Below are 15,028 nucleotides of genomic sequence, written 5' to 3'. Positions count from 1 at the left end.
TATCAATCGGCGAATAACAACAATGATGACCAAGATGATGACCCACGATGGAAAAGGCAGCAAAGCCCATGTTCACCGACGACACCAATCGAATCTGGTTTGTGTTGTGGTGTGAACAGAGAATATGAGAAAGGAGATAAAAGATGAGATAAATGAGATATGTGGGTCTGCGCGGAGGCGATCGACGATAACTTTCGACAGTGGCAAGCGAGGTTGATAGTGGCTCATGGCAACGACGAAAATGGCAATGTGATTGACAACCGATGCTCGAGAGAGAAAAAATAGAGACATTTGTTCAATATTTGAGAGGGTGTGGGGAGGCTATTTTTTGTGTTTTATAGTTTTCAATGTATTTTCATTAAAAATACTCAAAACAATATTTTGTTATTTTTGGTTTTACTTAAAAAATTTGTAGTTGTTTTAAAAAATGTGTTTTTGAAAATAACAAAGAAAACGTTCAGTATTTTGAAAAACTAAAAACTTAAAATGAATTGAAAACGACAAAGAGAATACGCCTTAAGCTTTTTATTTTGAGCAATATTATACATTAATTGTTATTTATTTGTATAGATAAACGTGATGTCCAGATAAAATTGTGAGCAGTTAAATATTATTTAACAAGGTTTAAATTTGGGTTAGGATTCAAACCGCCTACCCACGACATCAGGTGATGTGATAATACATTTACTTATTTCATATAGAGTTTATTTATTTTGCATGCAGATATTTAATTGAGTTATTATCAACGCATCAAGATGCTGACATTAAGCCATCCAATCAACTTTTAAGCTATTTTTCAGGAATAGTAAATAAGTATTTAAGTTTTAAATAATCGGTACAATACTATTAGCTAAATAAAATTTTAAAATATTCAATATTTACCAACTAATTTTAAAATATCCCATAAAAACTAGTCTAAGAATAACATTTTATGTTTGTTATTGGTAATTTATTTTATTTTTTGTCAAGTATAAATAATAAAAATAAGAAATGTATTATATAACACGAAAAATGTCTGCATATTATATCTTTTGTGTTGTGTATATATTTTTTATTTTACAATAAATTATTCGCATTATATAAGATAGAATATCACCAAATTTTCCTGAATTAGAAAAATAGAGAAAAAATATATATATTTATAAACCGCCACGGTTAATTGCTACGTCCACCCCATACTTTTAGTTTCCTAGGCACTCCGATTCCTCATTTTAGTGGCAATTAGCAAAACTCAGGAGGCTCTTCAACATTCCTTTCTCGCCCTTCAAAGCTAGGCTACATAATGCTATAAATTCCATTTCGTTCGGGACTCAGAGCATCAGAAAATCGTGATTGCCGACTCGCCTGGATATCTCGATCAGCCCAAAACCGCCATAGTTAGATCTCTGGATTTGCTTGAAAGTTGAGACTCACAATCACCACCACAAGAGAAGGAGAAGAAATGGACAATTCTGGTGAGCCTCAAGTCTCTCTATCTGTTTCTGTAGCGTCAGTGTGTTGTTCCAGGAATGAACTCTCTTCATTTGAACGATTAGTCGAAGAACAAATATCGATTGTTTTTTTTTTTTTTTTCGTCCTGATTGCTGTGTTAGTGTTCTAGGGTTTTGCAGTTTTGGCTTTCTGTTTGAGTTGGCGTGGGTTTTGGACGTGATTTTATTTGGTAGTATCGCTTGTGTAGTGGTTATACAGAGTCTGTTGGCCTCCGCTCGAATTGGGGCCTTCTAATTGCGCGGCTATGATCTACAAAAGTATTCCTGTCTCTCTGCTGCAAACTTTTTTTTTATTTTTTTGCTTGGGTGCTGTGAACAAATTTGGTTACGATGTTTCGTTGTTGGTTTTCGGCTAGTGGGACTACAGTCAATGTTAGGTGAGTGGCGTGACTGAGTATGAATTGCAGATTTAATTAGCACCAACTCGTCGAAGCAGTTTTTCTAAAATGTAGATTTTTTTCCTTTTGATGGTGTGAACTGCAGAACTCTTTGAACTATGCTTTGTTGGTTGGGGTAACGCTTTAGGTTCTGTTTCTTTTATCTGAATTCGTTATGATCAAATAGTGTGTATGATATTTTGATTGCTTTCAAGTTCATGAGATGGATTTCGTTAGGAGCTTGATTGTTTTTGGCCACTTTTATAGTTCTCCAGCCTGGGATTTCCCTTGCATGTATCCATTAGGAGCTTACTTCATACTCGATTGTTGTCTTATCTGTTTAATTCTGCCCTTGGGTTTGCATCTTGCACTGTTTGCTACAAGGTTTGCTTACTTCATATTTTATCAACATTCCTTTCTGCAATTTGGATGGCCAAGTTCCCTGTGTTATGGGTGACTATTAGATTCTTAGGATGCCAAGGACTGTGATCTCATTTTTTCAATTTATTCCATTGCCCTAATGAGTTTATAACCCTGTCTGTAGATTGAGTAATATCCTTAAACCAGGGGTGTTAAGGAGATCAGAGTTGCTAAGACACGTCTTCTTTTTCTCTTTTAATATGTTATCCAGGCAATCCTCAGGATATGATGGTGCCACCAATTGAAGGTGTTGCTGGAGGAGGGACTGCATATGGTTGGGGCAATAGTGGCTTCCATGATCCAAGTTCACTTAAGGGGACAATTGATCCTTCAAAAATTCTATCTGCTGATTTATTGCATGTCTGGTGCCTGCCAAGTACAGCAAATGTTGGCCCACAAGACATGCCTCGACCTTTGGAGCCTGTATGTATGTCTAGATTATCAGTTCTAGTTCTTCGTGCTCATGGTTGATTTATTTTCATAAGATCTAAGTTTTACATTGGAGTACCAGTTAAGTCAATGATATAGGAAATTTGCCTTAAAATATACCAAGCTATTATGCATTCCACCTCATATACCATCTTAACTCACATGTGGACCCAAGAGGCATATGGACTGAAGATGATAGCATGCACTCAAAAGGGAAATGTGGTGGATATATCAAATGTGATGGAAACAGAAAGGAACGGTGTTATTAAAGGCCCAAAGGCGCAAAAGGTGTTGGAGCCTGAGGCACAAGGCGAGGCATGTGCCTGGTGGATATTAGGCACATGCTAACTAAAAAAAAGAAAAAGAAAAATACATGTTGTAGTTGAAGAATAAGGTATAAAATATGTTATAACTGCTGATAACATATTCACAAGCATGTTATCAAGAAAATTAAAAAGTTAAACATATACTAACTAAAAAAATATTAAAACAAGATATATATCTTTAAATTTCAGCAAAACATATTCCATCATATTTCAGTGACCCACATATAAGCATCACAAAAGTTATTTTTTTTTTAAGAAATTTTAAAATCTATTGTTGGCATATATATATATATATATAATGAAACAAATAATAAAAAATGCCAAAAAATGCAATTTAAAAGTCTCTTAAGTCAATTTAAATTAAATTTTAAAGAGTTCTACTACAAGACTAGAAAGCCTCACCGAGAGGCTTACATAATGGGGTTGAAAAGACCAAAATACCCCTGCCCAGAATACAAATTTGCTAGGGATGGCAGCCTTCGCCTCTCTCCCTTCTGCCATGGCCGTGCGACCGCTGACGCTGCTGCGCTTCACCTCGCCGCCATTGCTGCCGTGCCTCGTCTTGCTGCCATCGCCTCGCCGACCATCGAGGGATGTAGCGACGGTTGATGAGGTGAGGCGAGGCGCAACAACGTCGGCGGTCGGCGGGCGCACGACAATGGGAGAAGGGAGAGAGGCGAATGTTGGGCGAGGGCATTTGGGTCTTTTCGACCCCATTCGGTAAGCCCGTCAGTAACCCCCTCGGGCAAAGTAGTGTTTTCCAATCTTAAAACAATTTTAAAGTTACTCTAGCTTTAGTTTTGCTGCATTGGCTATGAGCTTTTGGGGTTGTAAGTTGACTTCAGTCAAAGTTTACTACAGGATTATTTACTTTCTAAATTTTTTTGTAAAGCATGCAATGTTCATAGCCATCATAGTAGTCTTGAAACAGGTCATCTGAAATTTTGTGATGTTTTTGAGTATCACAATATCTTTGCATCTGACATGTTTTTTCTTGAAGATATCACTTCTCGTGGCTCGAAATGAGAGAGAGAGTTTTCAAATTGCTATACGCCCAAAAGTTTGTTGGGGTGGTTCAGGTATTGCAGGGGTTGCACAGATTCACTGCACCGACCTATGTTCCACTGCAGGTGACAGGTAAGTTCAGTGGAGGCATTACTTCGATGCTGCATTTATTCACATTATTTAAGTTAATGATGCTTATGTGCATATTGGCTGCAGCAGGTTGGTAGTAGGTCAGTCCCTAACATTAAGGCGAGTGGCCCCTGTCTTAGGTGTTCCGGATGCACTTGTGCCCCTTGATATGCCAGTCTCACGAATAACTCTATTTCCAGGGTATCAATTTAAGTGAATAGTTGATTTGGCCCTAAAATGCTGGAACTATTGTTAACATTTGGTCCTTTTCTGCTGCAGAGAAACAACTTCTATTTGGGTTTCCATAGACGTTGCTAGTGCACAGCCACCAGGTCATTATGAAGGAGAGTTAGTCATAACTGCTACAAAGACAGATGCAGAGTGATAGTCTTTTCTTTTTGCTTCAGTTAAATACTGATTTAGTTTGTGGGGTTTCTGTCTTTTAGTTGTTGCCAGAATGTCCTATCCCTGGGATTTAATCTTGTTTTATGCGTAACTTCTCACTTGTTTTTTGGACATACATTTTATGCGTATTTATTCTCACTCACCACTGTCACCAGTCACCACAGATCTACAACACAAGGCCTGGGCAAAGCTGAGAAGCGTCAGTTGTATAGAGAAATTAGAGATTGTCTTGAGATTATGGAGCCCACTGATGGAAAATCAATTGATGAATTGGTAAGTTTCTGGAGCTATATATTAGTTATACTTGTTATTTTAGCTCAGGGTTTTGTTAAAACTGTTCATATGAGCTTTTGTGTTTTTAGGTAGAAAGAGTGAAATCTGCCACTACATCTTTAAGAAGAGTTCTTCTGTCGCCATCATTTTCTGATTTCTTTTCAGATAATGGTTCAGTAGATATGATGGATGAGGATGCTATCTCAAACCTTTCAATACGTTTGAAGCTAAGTTTGACTGTATGGGATTTTATTCTGCCAACAACACCTTCACTTCCTGCTGTTATCGGTGTATCCTGCTTTCATTTTTTATATGAAATAAACATATTTGTAATGTAAAAAATGGGAAAAAATAAGTTAATACTATTCATTCTACCTAGTGGAAAAAAATTAATACAATGTCCTTGAAGCAACTTTTTAGCGAGGGAATGATGAGATAAAGTTCCAATACCATATCCATATGGAAAAGTTTCATGGGATGGTAGTGAATGAAGATAGTTGATATGGTTGTGTTCCATCAAATAGACCAATCTGTACAACATGGAAACAGGACTAACATCAGAAACTCTCTATTGCTGACATATACACAGTGCTGTATACAAATTTCAGTGGAACTGACAGTTTGGGCATTTTCTAAAAGCTAAGCCTAGGTCTTGGTTCCATTTTTATAACTAGGGTGTTACATTTGCATTGAACTTTGAATAGATGAAGACCAATTTTTACCCATTGAAGGTGTATGTGCCGTTCAAATTAAAATTAGATCAAATACTACTAATAAAGACCAACTTTTCTTCTATTGAGGTTGAACCTATTGTTTAAGTTGACATTAGGCCAAATACTACTAACTTTTTAGAAATAGAACTTTGTCCAGAAAAGCAAATAAATTGCTTCCATAGAGTTTTATGCCTTTGATATCAAAATGCTGCAGTGATGGCTATTTTGTTTTATTGTATATGTTATAAAGTGCAGTGCGAAGTGTTAATCCCATGTGAGGATTAGGAGCTCTTAGAAACTCAATCAATACTTGTTATTTGCCAAATTTTTCAACACTCCTCACCCGAAATCAACCCGCAACAGAAAATTATAAACTAGAAATGCAAGAACAGAATTAAACAAAGAAATAACAGAAGAGATACAACCAAACCAATCAGTAGGTGCAAGATATATCCTGGTTCAAACTGATCAAAGATTAGTCCTACATCCAGTCGCAAATCCCGAGAGCAATCCACTAGAAATCAGTAAAAATAGATTACAAGAATCCTTCACTCTCTATCACACAAGTATACTGCCCTCTCACATAGATCAAAACGACTCTCTCTCTCAAAGCCTTTTCTTTCCTCTCGGCAATCTCACTTGTATTCAGAGACAGAATTGAATGAATGATTGTTATGTCCGACTGCCTAGCCATTGCCTCCTATTCATAGACCATAGGGGCGTTAATTACAAAACCTAATATTTAGCCTACACAAAGACTAAAATAACCTTCATAATAAAACATCTAAATTATCTACATTCTAACTTAGAATTCCAGTCGCATTCAATTGCCTAATGGTTCCACTGTCTTCTTCATCTTCTAGACAGATTACTTCATGCAAAAACCCAACATCCCAAAATGTCTCACTTGACCATACATCAATGCAATTCAGTGTAAACATTATGTAGTAAATCTACTAAAGGTGTTCTTTGTTTTTCTGAATGAATCATAGGGAACTAACATAAATTTAATACGGAAATGCAATCATTCAAGTTTTTCACTTTTCAAACTAAAAAAAAAAAGGGTAGGAAGAGATTCATCCTTTTTTTATCACTTTGTCAGTTTTCTTTATGGATCTAGAACCCATATCCCCATTGCTGGAAACCTATCCAGTTAATTGTTATTGGGAACCAATCTGCTCCAGAATCTCATGATAATGGGACCGTGATTAAAATCTTAAACATTGAGGGTGCTTCTATTGTTAGAATGTGGTTTAGTATGGAAGTCCTTAATTTATTTAGATATCTGATACTGTGATTGAAGATCGTTTTGGGGTTGAACATGGGAGTAAGGAGTGGTATGAGGCACTGGATAAGCATTTTAAGTGGTTGCTTCAATATCGGATCAGCCCATATTTTTGCAGATGGGGTGACAGTATGCGTGTTTTGGCATATACCTGCCCATGGCCCGGTAAGTGCATCCATTCAAGATTTTTTCAGTTGATAGTTATTCACTTTTTTTGATATGATAATGATGGCTCAGACATACGCATTTATGTTGAGAGAGTATTCTTCTTGCCCAGGGTGAAGTTAATTGCCTAATTTATTTTATGTATTATTATATCTAACCTTCCTTTCTCTCTTCTGCTTCTCATCTAGCTGATCATCCAAAATCAGATGAATATTTTTCGGATCCACGACTTGCAGCTTATGCTGTCCCATATAGTCCAGTAGTCTCTAGGTATGCTGCTAATTGTCTACTTTCTATTAAATGCTTATTATGTATGTTGATGAGCTTATGTTGATTTTGATATTTGGCAGTCATAATGTAGCAGAGGACTTCTTGCATCAGGAAGTTCAGATATTAAGAGCAAAGAGTCACTGGAAAAAAGCTTATTTTTATTTATGGGATGAGGTATGAACAAGCAAATATAACTTGTTATATTCTGTTGGAAGGAGGCTGAGGACCTAGGATGACTGGCTACCGTAAATGAACTTTTTCCATTTCCAATTGTTAAACAGGGAATGCACACTTAAATTGCCGTATATGGCACACACACTCTCACGTATAACAAACAAGAACAGAATGTATAAGAACAGACAGAATTGAAAGAATAGGAAATAGAAATGCAAACCACACAAGAACACCACGGATTATCCTGGTTCAGATCATCTATGGAGAAGACCCTACATTCAGCCTTAAATCCTTCCTGAGAGCAATCTTTATTCAATCTTGAATGAGCAGGATGCAGCAAGCCTTCATGAGTACACAATCTAACCGAGATTACAAAGAACTATCGCACAAGCCTTTTCTCTCAACATATGCACCCGTCCCTCCTCTTAAGTGACTACCCAGTCCCCCTATTTATAAACAATAGGGCGGGCTATACAATGGAACTAACTGGTCACACAATACCGGTTATACCCCCCCAACTGATCTAGTTACCGTTAGATTAATTCTAACTTACTAACTAACTTGCTGCTTGAGACTTCCACTTGCCTTCACTGTTTCTAAATGACTTACTCGATGCAAAGTAAACAACACCAATAGTTATTTTTCCATACCTCAATAGTATCTTATTGTTTATTTGGTATTATGCTATGCTGATGAATGTTTAATTAATTTCTCCAGCCGTTAAACTTAGAGCAGTATGATTCCATTCGTAACATGGCTAGTGAAATTCATGCCTATGCTCCTGATGCTCGCATTCTTACCACCTACTACTGTGGTGCGAAATTTCCATCCTTTTCTTCTTTATGCTCAAGTATTTGATAATCATCTGTGTTTTTCCTGTCTCTGAGATGATTAGTGCTAGCCTTAATGTAGCTGACTCCATCTAGTGGGGTTGAGGCTCGTGTTGTTTTCTTGTCTGTTTGTGCTGAATGACACGGGTTCATGGGACTTCATGATTGGACTTCATCAATTAGAGATTTTGGAGTTTAAAAGCTTTCATTCCATAATTCAAAATAATAAAGTCACGATATTATTTAATTATTTAGATAAACAAGTGCTTCTATTAATTACCTGAATGTGACATCTCAGCCTGTAATTGATACAGTAGTTAGTTGATGAGCACAATTCTGACTATCTATGTACAGTTCATCTGGTAATAAATATGTACATAATATTCTGCATATATTATTATATACACCCAACTTTTGACATGGGCTGGGGCAATAGGTAATTAGTCCAGTCATTATGTCAATGGTTGAGTAATGATTCAACCAAGAGCACAAAAGGGAGAGAGGACCCTGTACTCTCAACTCTGAAAAACTAAACCAGAAAATGATTCAAGGCCATGCCCAAGTTATCAAGTCCATATGGTCCATCATGCTACACCATTTTAAAGTTGTTGGTGTTGTATTAGAGTGCAATTGAATGCAATGCTCTAAGACATTATAGGAGCACAAGAACAAATGTCTATCAATCTCAAAATTTTCAATAGATCTAAACTATCTTCACATCTTATCACAGTAACTTCAAAATTTTCTGTTCTTTGCTTGAAGGGAAAAATCTACCACCTATAAATGCCATCTTCCTCGGATGAATGAATAAGAGATTGAGAAAAATGATTTCTTCCATTGGCCAGTCGTAACTTTTAGATTAGAGGGAATTTCAGGAACAAATTGTATTAACTAGGATAGAAGGAGCCCTTTACCCCCAAGAGATGGAGAAAGTTTCATATCACAATGAAGATTCTCAAACAAAAACCCTTGGGCCTTTTGATTCATAAGGTCTAATAAATTGGGATTTGCCTATTGGTCCAAGTCATTTTAAGGCAAGTGTATCATTTATATGAAGAGAAAGATATGGAGTTCTCGCACAATACAGGTATTCAATAGAGATAGCAGCAGATAGATCTTGCAACAACCAGAGCTTTGTTTGAATTAACCAGTTTGAGAAAAATAAACCCAAGAATTCTGGTTGCAGTATTGAGGATCATTCTACATCAGATCATTGTCCATCACTACTAAGGTTGCTTAATAACCTGTTAAAACTTTCATAACCACTTGTTTTAGTTTGTAGTTAGTTTGTTCAACCAGAGAACATATGCATATGCTATAATTAAATCATGAATTATGCAATGTTGTTTGGTTTTTAACACTATAACATATGCTACTATTTCTTTCTCAGCAATCTACTGAAAGGCCCTGCCCCCATTTTTTCTTTTAATTTTCTATTACTTGAAGCTTCAAGATTGACATCATTGCTTGCTGCCATGGTAAAAGTTCACATTAAATCTGAGGCTTGTGACTGCAAGTATGGTAGTAGTTAGTTTGTGTGAAGATTTCATAAAGTCCAAGTTTAATTCACTTGGTGTAGATAGCTCTTGCTTCAAATTATGTTGTTTGTTTGTATATTGTTGCATTTCCATACTTCAATTGACTGTTGATGTTTTCTTTTTTTGTTCCCCCCCCCCCCAACCACAGTTTTTGACTGTTTTGGAAAATCTTGAATTTGTTTTTATTTTCTTAGAATTAATACTCTTCACTTGGCTGTTACCTTATTCTATTGTTGATCTTAGATGGCTTCCTCACCATGTACAGGTCCTAGTGATGCACCTCTTGCTGCTAATAATTTTGAGGCATTTTTGAAAGTTCCTGGATTTCTAAGGCCTCATACTCAGATATATTGCACAAGGTATTTATCTTGACTGCTTTCTTTTGCATAAAAGATGCAAAGGCTGCACAATCCTACCCTTTTGTATGTTGCCTTTGTAAAGGAACGAGGAACTGACTCTCTGCCTTTTGTGTTCTTATTAAAATGATTCCCTTGTTTGAAAATCCCCACAAACTAAACTTCTGAATAGATCCTGAACATACTGTATTGGCACTCTAAATGCTAATTGCATGTGTTTTGCTGATAGTTTAATCAAGGGAGGGCTGGAAGTGCAGTGAGTGTGGGATTTGGTGGGACCATTCATTTTTTAGGGACTCTTTAGGTGGCTCAAGTGCATCTAAATATTAACAGTGGAAGTTTTGCGGGATATCTGGAGTAACAGCTTTATTCAAATCAGGAAGGATTAGTTGATCTTGTCAAGGAGGGCTTCATAGTTTTAGGATTGTGCTCTCGTTGCTTCTAATTTTCTTTGTCTTTTACTATTTCTGGTGGTTTTGCTTTTCATTCTTTTGTTTTTATTTTTTCCTATCTACAATTCATCAATTTGGAGTGGGTATTCTTTCAGATAAGCTGAATTTTAACTTAGAACTTCATAGAAGCACTTATCTTTACCGACACTGCCACCCCCCCCCCCCCCCCCCCCAAAAAAAAAAAAAAAAAAAAAAAAAAATCTATGTGATAGTTAGATTCTGTTTTAGTTAAAAGAAAAATTTTATAAGACATCTATAGTACCAACTTTGTGTCACAGGTTGTGACACTTTGTTGTATGGCACAAAATATTGGGTAGTAAAGCACCAATATAGGCAAAATATGAACATGACAAAGATGAGAAATACGAATATGTGGCCGTATAAGAAAACGATAAAATTAGAAATGAAGTCAGATTGGTTCTTATTGGAGATTAGATGTGAATAAGATGGTTTGAGTATGCGAGAGGAAGACCAATAGAGGATTTTGTGATGAGAGTGAATGGTATGGAACAACTCTTTAGGAAAATAGGTAGAGGAAGACCAAGAAAAACTTGGTCTTCGTATAATCAAACCCACATAGTGTGAGTAATGTGAATAAGGTCTGATGTGTTGTTGTTGTATTGAAGGAGGGATGTCAGACCCTTGTCTGAATGCCTAGAATTAAGCTCCTGAACTCGCAATGTAGTTCTATTCCCCCAATTCCAATGTCAGGAAATAATATGTTCAAGTTGCCATAACCCATTACTGGAAATGTTGGCATGCTATTTTCTCTAAAGGCTTGTTTGGCACCAGCATCTTTGTGAAAAAACCATAGAAAAAGAATAAAAAAAACTAGTTTAAAAAAAACAAAACTATAATGGAGTGTTTGGTAACTGCTTAAATAAGCTTGCTTAAAAAAACATATTTTTCTCTAAAGGCCTGTTTTGCTCCAGCATTTTTATGAAACAGCAGTAGGAAAAAGCCAGTTCAAAAAGCTAAAACCATAAAGGAGTATTTGGCAACTGCTCAAATAAGCTTGCTTCTTGTTAGTGTTGGTCATAATATGTTTCAAAAAATGATAACAATTCTAGGGAAACAAGGTATATTATATTTTATGAAGTAGTTGCTTAAAAATGTAGAAATATACCTTCTCTTTGTCATTTCAACAAAATAGTTGGGAAAAAATATTTTCCTGCCCAAAAAAATTGCTTAAAAAAAAAAGAAGGAATGGGTCCTAAAAGGGCAGTGATCATGTTCTGGAGCATACTGGAATTTTGATTCCAGTCAAATGGTGCCAGTGGTTGGTAACTGCTCAGTAACTATGGGCAAGAGGCTTGGGAATTGGTTTGCTTTGTAGTTGAACAAGTTGTTTTGAAGTAGGATTATATTTCTTTGTGGATGGGTATATCAGGAGATGCTCTGCCATGTTTAAGCCAATTGTCATGTTTGTTTGCCCTGTGTTTTTGGTTCCTTTTCCCTGCTTTGCAGTGAATGGGTGCTTGGCAACCGGGAGGATCTGGCAAAGGACATTATTGCTGAATTACAACCAGAAAATGGTGAGGTAAACTATTGTTATGGTGTCCGACTTTGGTTGTGAGATTATTCTGTTTTTTAGGATTTTTTTTTTTTTGCTTAGGTGTTATGTTTACATTATTTTCTTCTTCAAAACTAAGAACCAGTTTCATGGTCCTTTATGTTTTCTGATCACTTATCTGGTGTAGCTGTTCAGTTGCTGTATTTATTAGTCATCTCATAACATTCTAGGGCTTAGGAACTGGCACGGTGATCATATCTTCTACCTTTTGTTGTTAAGTTTTATGTTTACAATCTGTCTTGTGTTATTTTAAAATGTCAAAAAGGCATTCAAGATGGTCTATCTTGATTACCAATTTTGATTTTGGAAGTTGTGCAAAAGATTTACTTAGGCAGATTTTTGTTGTGACATGATTCTTTGTTCTTAAAAGTATTTCTATTTTAGTAGTGTTTTGACCAATTCGGTGCTTGATAGTTAAAACTTTCATGGAATATAACAAGCCAGTTGCTAGTAGCTAACTCAAACACATATGAGAACTGCCTTTACCATCGACAAAACTTGTTGGGGATTTTGAGATGGATCCCAATCTTGTCTCTGTTGATCTTGGACATGTCTTCATCTTTTCTGACTACAATGAGAAAAACTACAGTCCACTTATCACATATTGCTTTCTAAGTCATGTAGGCAATACATTATAGGAGAAGTGATCTCTGTTATTATTATTATTAGTTTTTTTTGCTATCAAAGTTACCTTCCAACTGGTTTGTTTGAATTTTGCACTCAAAAGGTAAAAACCATCTGTTTTCTTCTTGGATATTTGAAGTACTTCTGCCCGGAACACTTCTTGTGATCTAAACTATTAGACCAGTTACAATTTATGGTGGAGTATACTGTTTTTTCATCCCAACTTTAGGAGGAATTTTCAAATAAAAGCAGTGTTAATTTATATGAGAAACGGCCTTTTGTAATTAGACAAACTAATATGACACAATTAGTTAAGTTTCTTGAGTGGTGAATAGTCTTATTTTAGCTGTAGAAACCTCAAGTTACTTGGTGCTTTAGGATTGTCTCTTCTAAACCTGCCATTCCCATGCCAAATTCTGATATACTCATTTTCAACTATTCTACCTTGCAAGCACAGTTTTCTTTTTGATTTTAGCATGAAAATGATATATTTTTTCACCCCTATCATGTATTTGATCCCTCAGTTACTTTGTTGATGGTTTCAAAGCAATTCTTTGCCCTTGCCTGACCGGAAACATGGTAAGAGTGTTTTGCAACTTTTCTTTGATGGGGTCTTTGTCATGCTGGTAAATAGATCAAGTAAAACAATTTGGCATTATATCCTTGGTTGAATAGCCTTCGAGTTATAATATTATAGTAGTTAATTAATTCTGGATGCATTCTGCACGTATATGTGTGGGATTCTATTCTCACCCCCACTCTGTTTGAGAAAGCAATTTTAGTTAGAATACTTGAAAATTCCGAGTTTTAGTGTCTGTCTGTTCTTTAGTGACTTCTGGGGCAGGTAATGTAAAAGTACTTAGGGATTTAACCCCCCCCCCCTTCTTACAGGAATGGTGGACATATGTGTGCATGGGGCCATCTGATCCTCACCCTAACTGGCACCTTGGGATGCGAGGTACCCAGCACCGAGCAGTGATGTGGCGGGTGTGGAAAGAAGGGGGGACAGGTTTTCTATATTGGGGTGCCAACTGCTATGAAAAGGCAACTGTTACCAGTGCAGAGGTATTTCTTTGGCCTATTTCAGGCATTAGTCTGCTTATTCAATTAGTTCTTTGTTCTGACAATTTCATTTCATGCAATGAAATATGCACCCGGGAGCAGATTAGATTTAGGCGTGGCCTTCCTCCAGGAGACGGGGTCTTGTTTTACCCTGGGGAGGCATTCTCATCTTCCCAGCCAGTTGCTTCACTTAGACTGGAGCGACTTCTTAGTGGCCTGCAGGTATTATTTCATTACAATTTAAATGTTTCCGTTTTTTCCCTTCCTAAGCTTATCTAATCCCTTATTTGCTGGTGAAATATTTTTCCAAACCTCAAGCCTTTTCCTCCTCTCATCTGACAATATCATTATGGCAAAATTATCTCCATGAATAACTTAAAATACCCGTGTTTGTATATTTCAAGGTCAATGGACGCAATTGACTCCATTTGTTTCACTTAGGCTGACTTCCCCCTGCTGTTTAGAGATTGTATTAGTACCATTAGCATTTTTTCGTTTCTGACTTGCTCTAGTAGTTCTTATCTTTGTCATGTTGGAAAACTGTATATAAATTAGAAGTTATGACTTCCTTTCCTGATTAGATGTATGCATAACCATTAAACCATGTACTTGCTACTATAATTACTAATGCTGCTTATGGACAGCCTCAATAGTATTCGTTATTATGAATGGCATATACTTGAGGACCTCACATTTGTAAGTTATGATGATGTTTACTCGACTCTTGTAACACTTGATTAGGACATCGAGTACCTCAAGCTCTATGCTTCACGATTCGGTAGGGAGGAAAGTGTCTCTCTCATGGAAAAAACGGGCACGTATCTGGGGCCGGAGCATTACACTCACGAGCATGTGCCGATAGACGTAATGCGGAGTGAGATTTTCAGGACATGCCGGTCCTAAATATATGCTGCTTTCAGTTTCTGGCAGGTTTTGGTGATTTTGTTTTGTATCCCTATTTAAATTTGCTTTTGACATTCTTAACCTAAGGATTCATATAGTCAAATTACAGTTTTTATGCGCATTCAGTAAATTGAAAGGAGAGGCAAATCTACGTTTGGTGGTTGTCCGTCCGTTTATCCCCTCCGCTCGTCCGCGTTTCTTAGGGTGGGGTTTGGTTTTGACAATCAAG

The 15,028-nt window shown here is 36.6% G+C and overlaps 1 protein-coding gene across 3 annotated transcripts; it reads left to right on the top strand.

The window, feature by feature from the left end:
- Positions 1 to 1,192: 1,192 nt before the first annotated feature.
- On the top strand, positions 1,193 to 14,950 carry LOC127807569 (uncharacterized). 3 transcript variants are annotated; one of them, XM_052345532.1, is made up of 16 exons: positions 1,193 to 1,454; positions 2,499 to 2,710; positions 4,043 to 4,179; positions 4,267 to 4,377; positions 4,456 to 4,557; positions 4,737 to 4,854; positions 4,944 to 5,144; positions 6,849 to 7,017; positions 7,206 to 7,287; positions 7,368 to 7,461; positions 8,179 to 8,275; positions 10,095 to 10,188; positions 12,105 to 12,177; positions 13,726 to 13,899; positions 13,999 to 14,118; positions 14,638 to 14,950. In XM_052345532.1, exons 1-16 carry the CDS (start codon positions 1,442 to 1,444, stop codon positions 14,797 to 14,799), a joined length of 1,959 nt encoding a protein of 652 aa, XP_052201492.1. In that variant the 5' UTR covers positions 1,193 to 1,441; the 3' UTR covers positions 14,800 to 14,950. The 3 variants fall into 3 exon arrangements, with proteins under 3 accessions (XP_052201492.1, XP_052201491.1, XP_052201493.1); XM_052345531.1 differs by having other exon boundaries at positions 4,264 to 4,377; XM_052345533.1 differs by lacking the exon at positions 1,193 to 1,454 and having other exon boundaries at positions 2,573 to 2,714; positions 4,264 to 4,377.
- The last annotated feature ends 78 nt before the right edge of the window (positions 14,951 to 15,028 follow it).

The sequence above is a fragment of the Diospyros lotus genome, chromosome 8 (genome assembly GCF_014633365.1).
Source record: "Diospyros lotus cultivar Yz01 chromosome 8, ASM1463336v1, whole genome shotgun sequence".
Classification (NCBI taxonomy): Eukaryota; Viridiplantae; Streptophyta; class Magnoliopsida; order Ericales; family Ebenaceae; genus Diospyros; species Diospyros lotus.
Note: the sequence above shows the minus strand (reverse complement) of the source record. Positions and strands in the feature narration are given on the sequence as shown.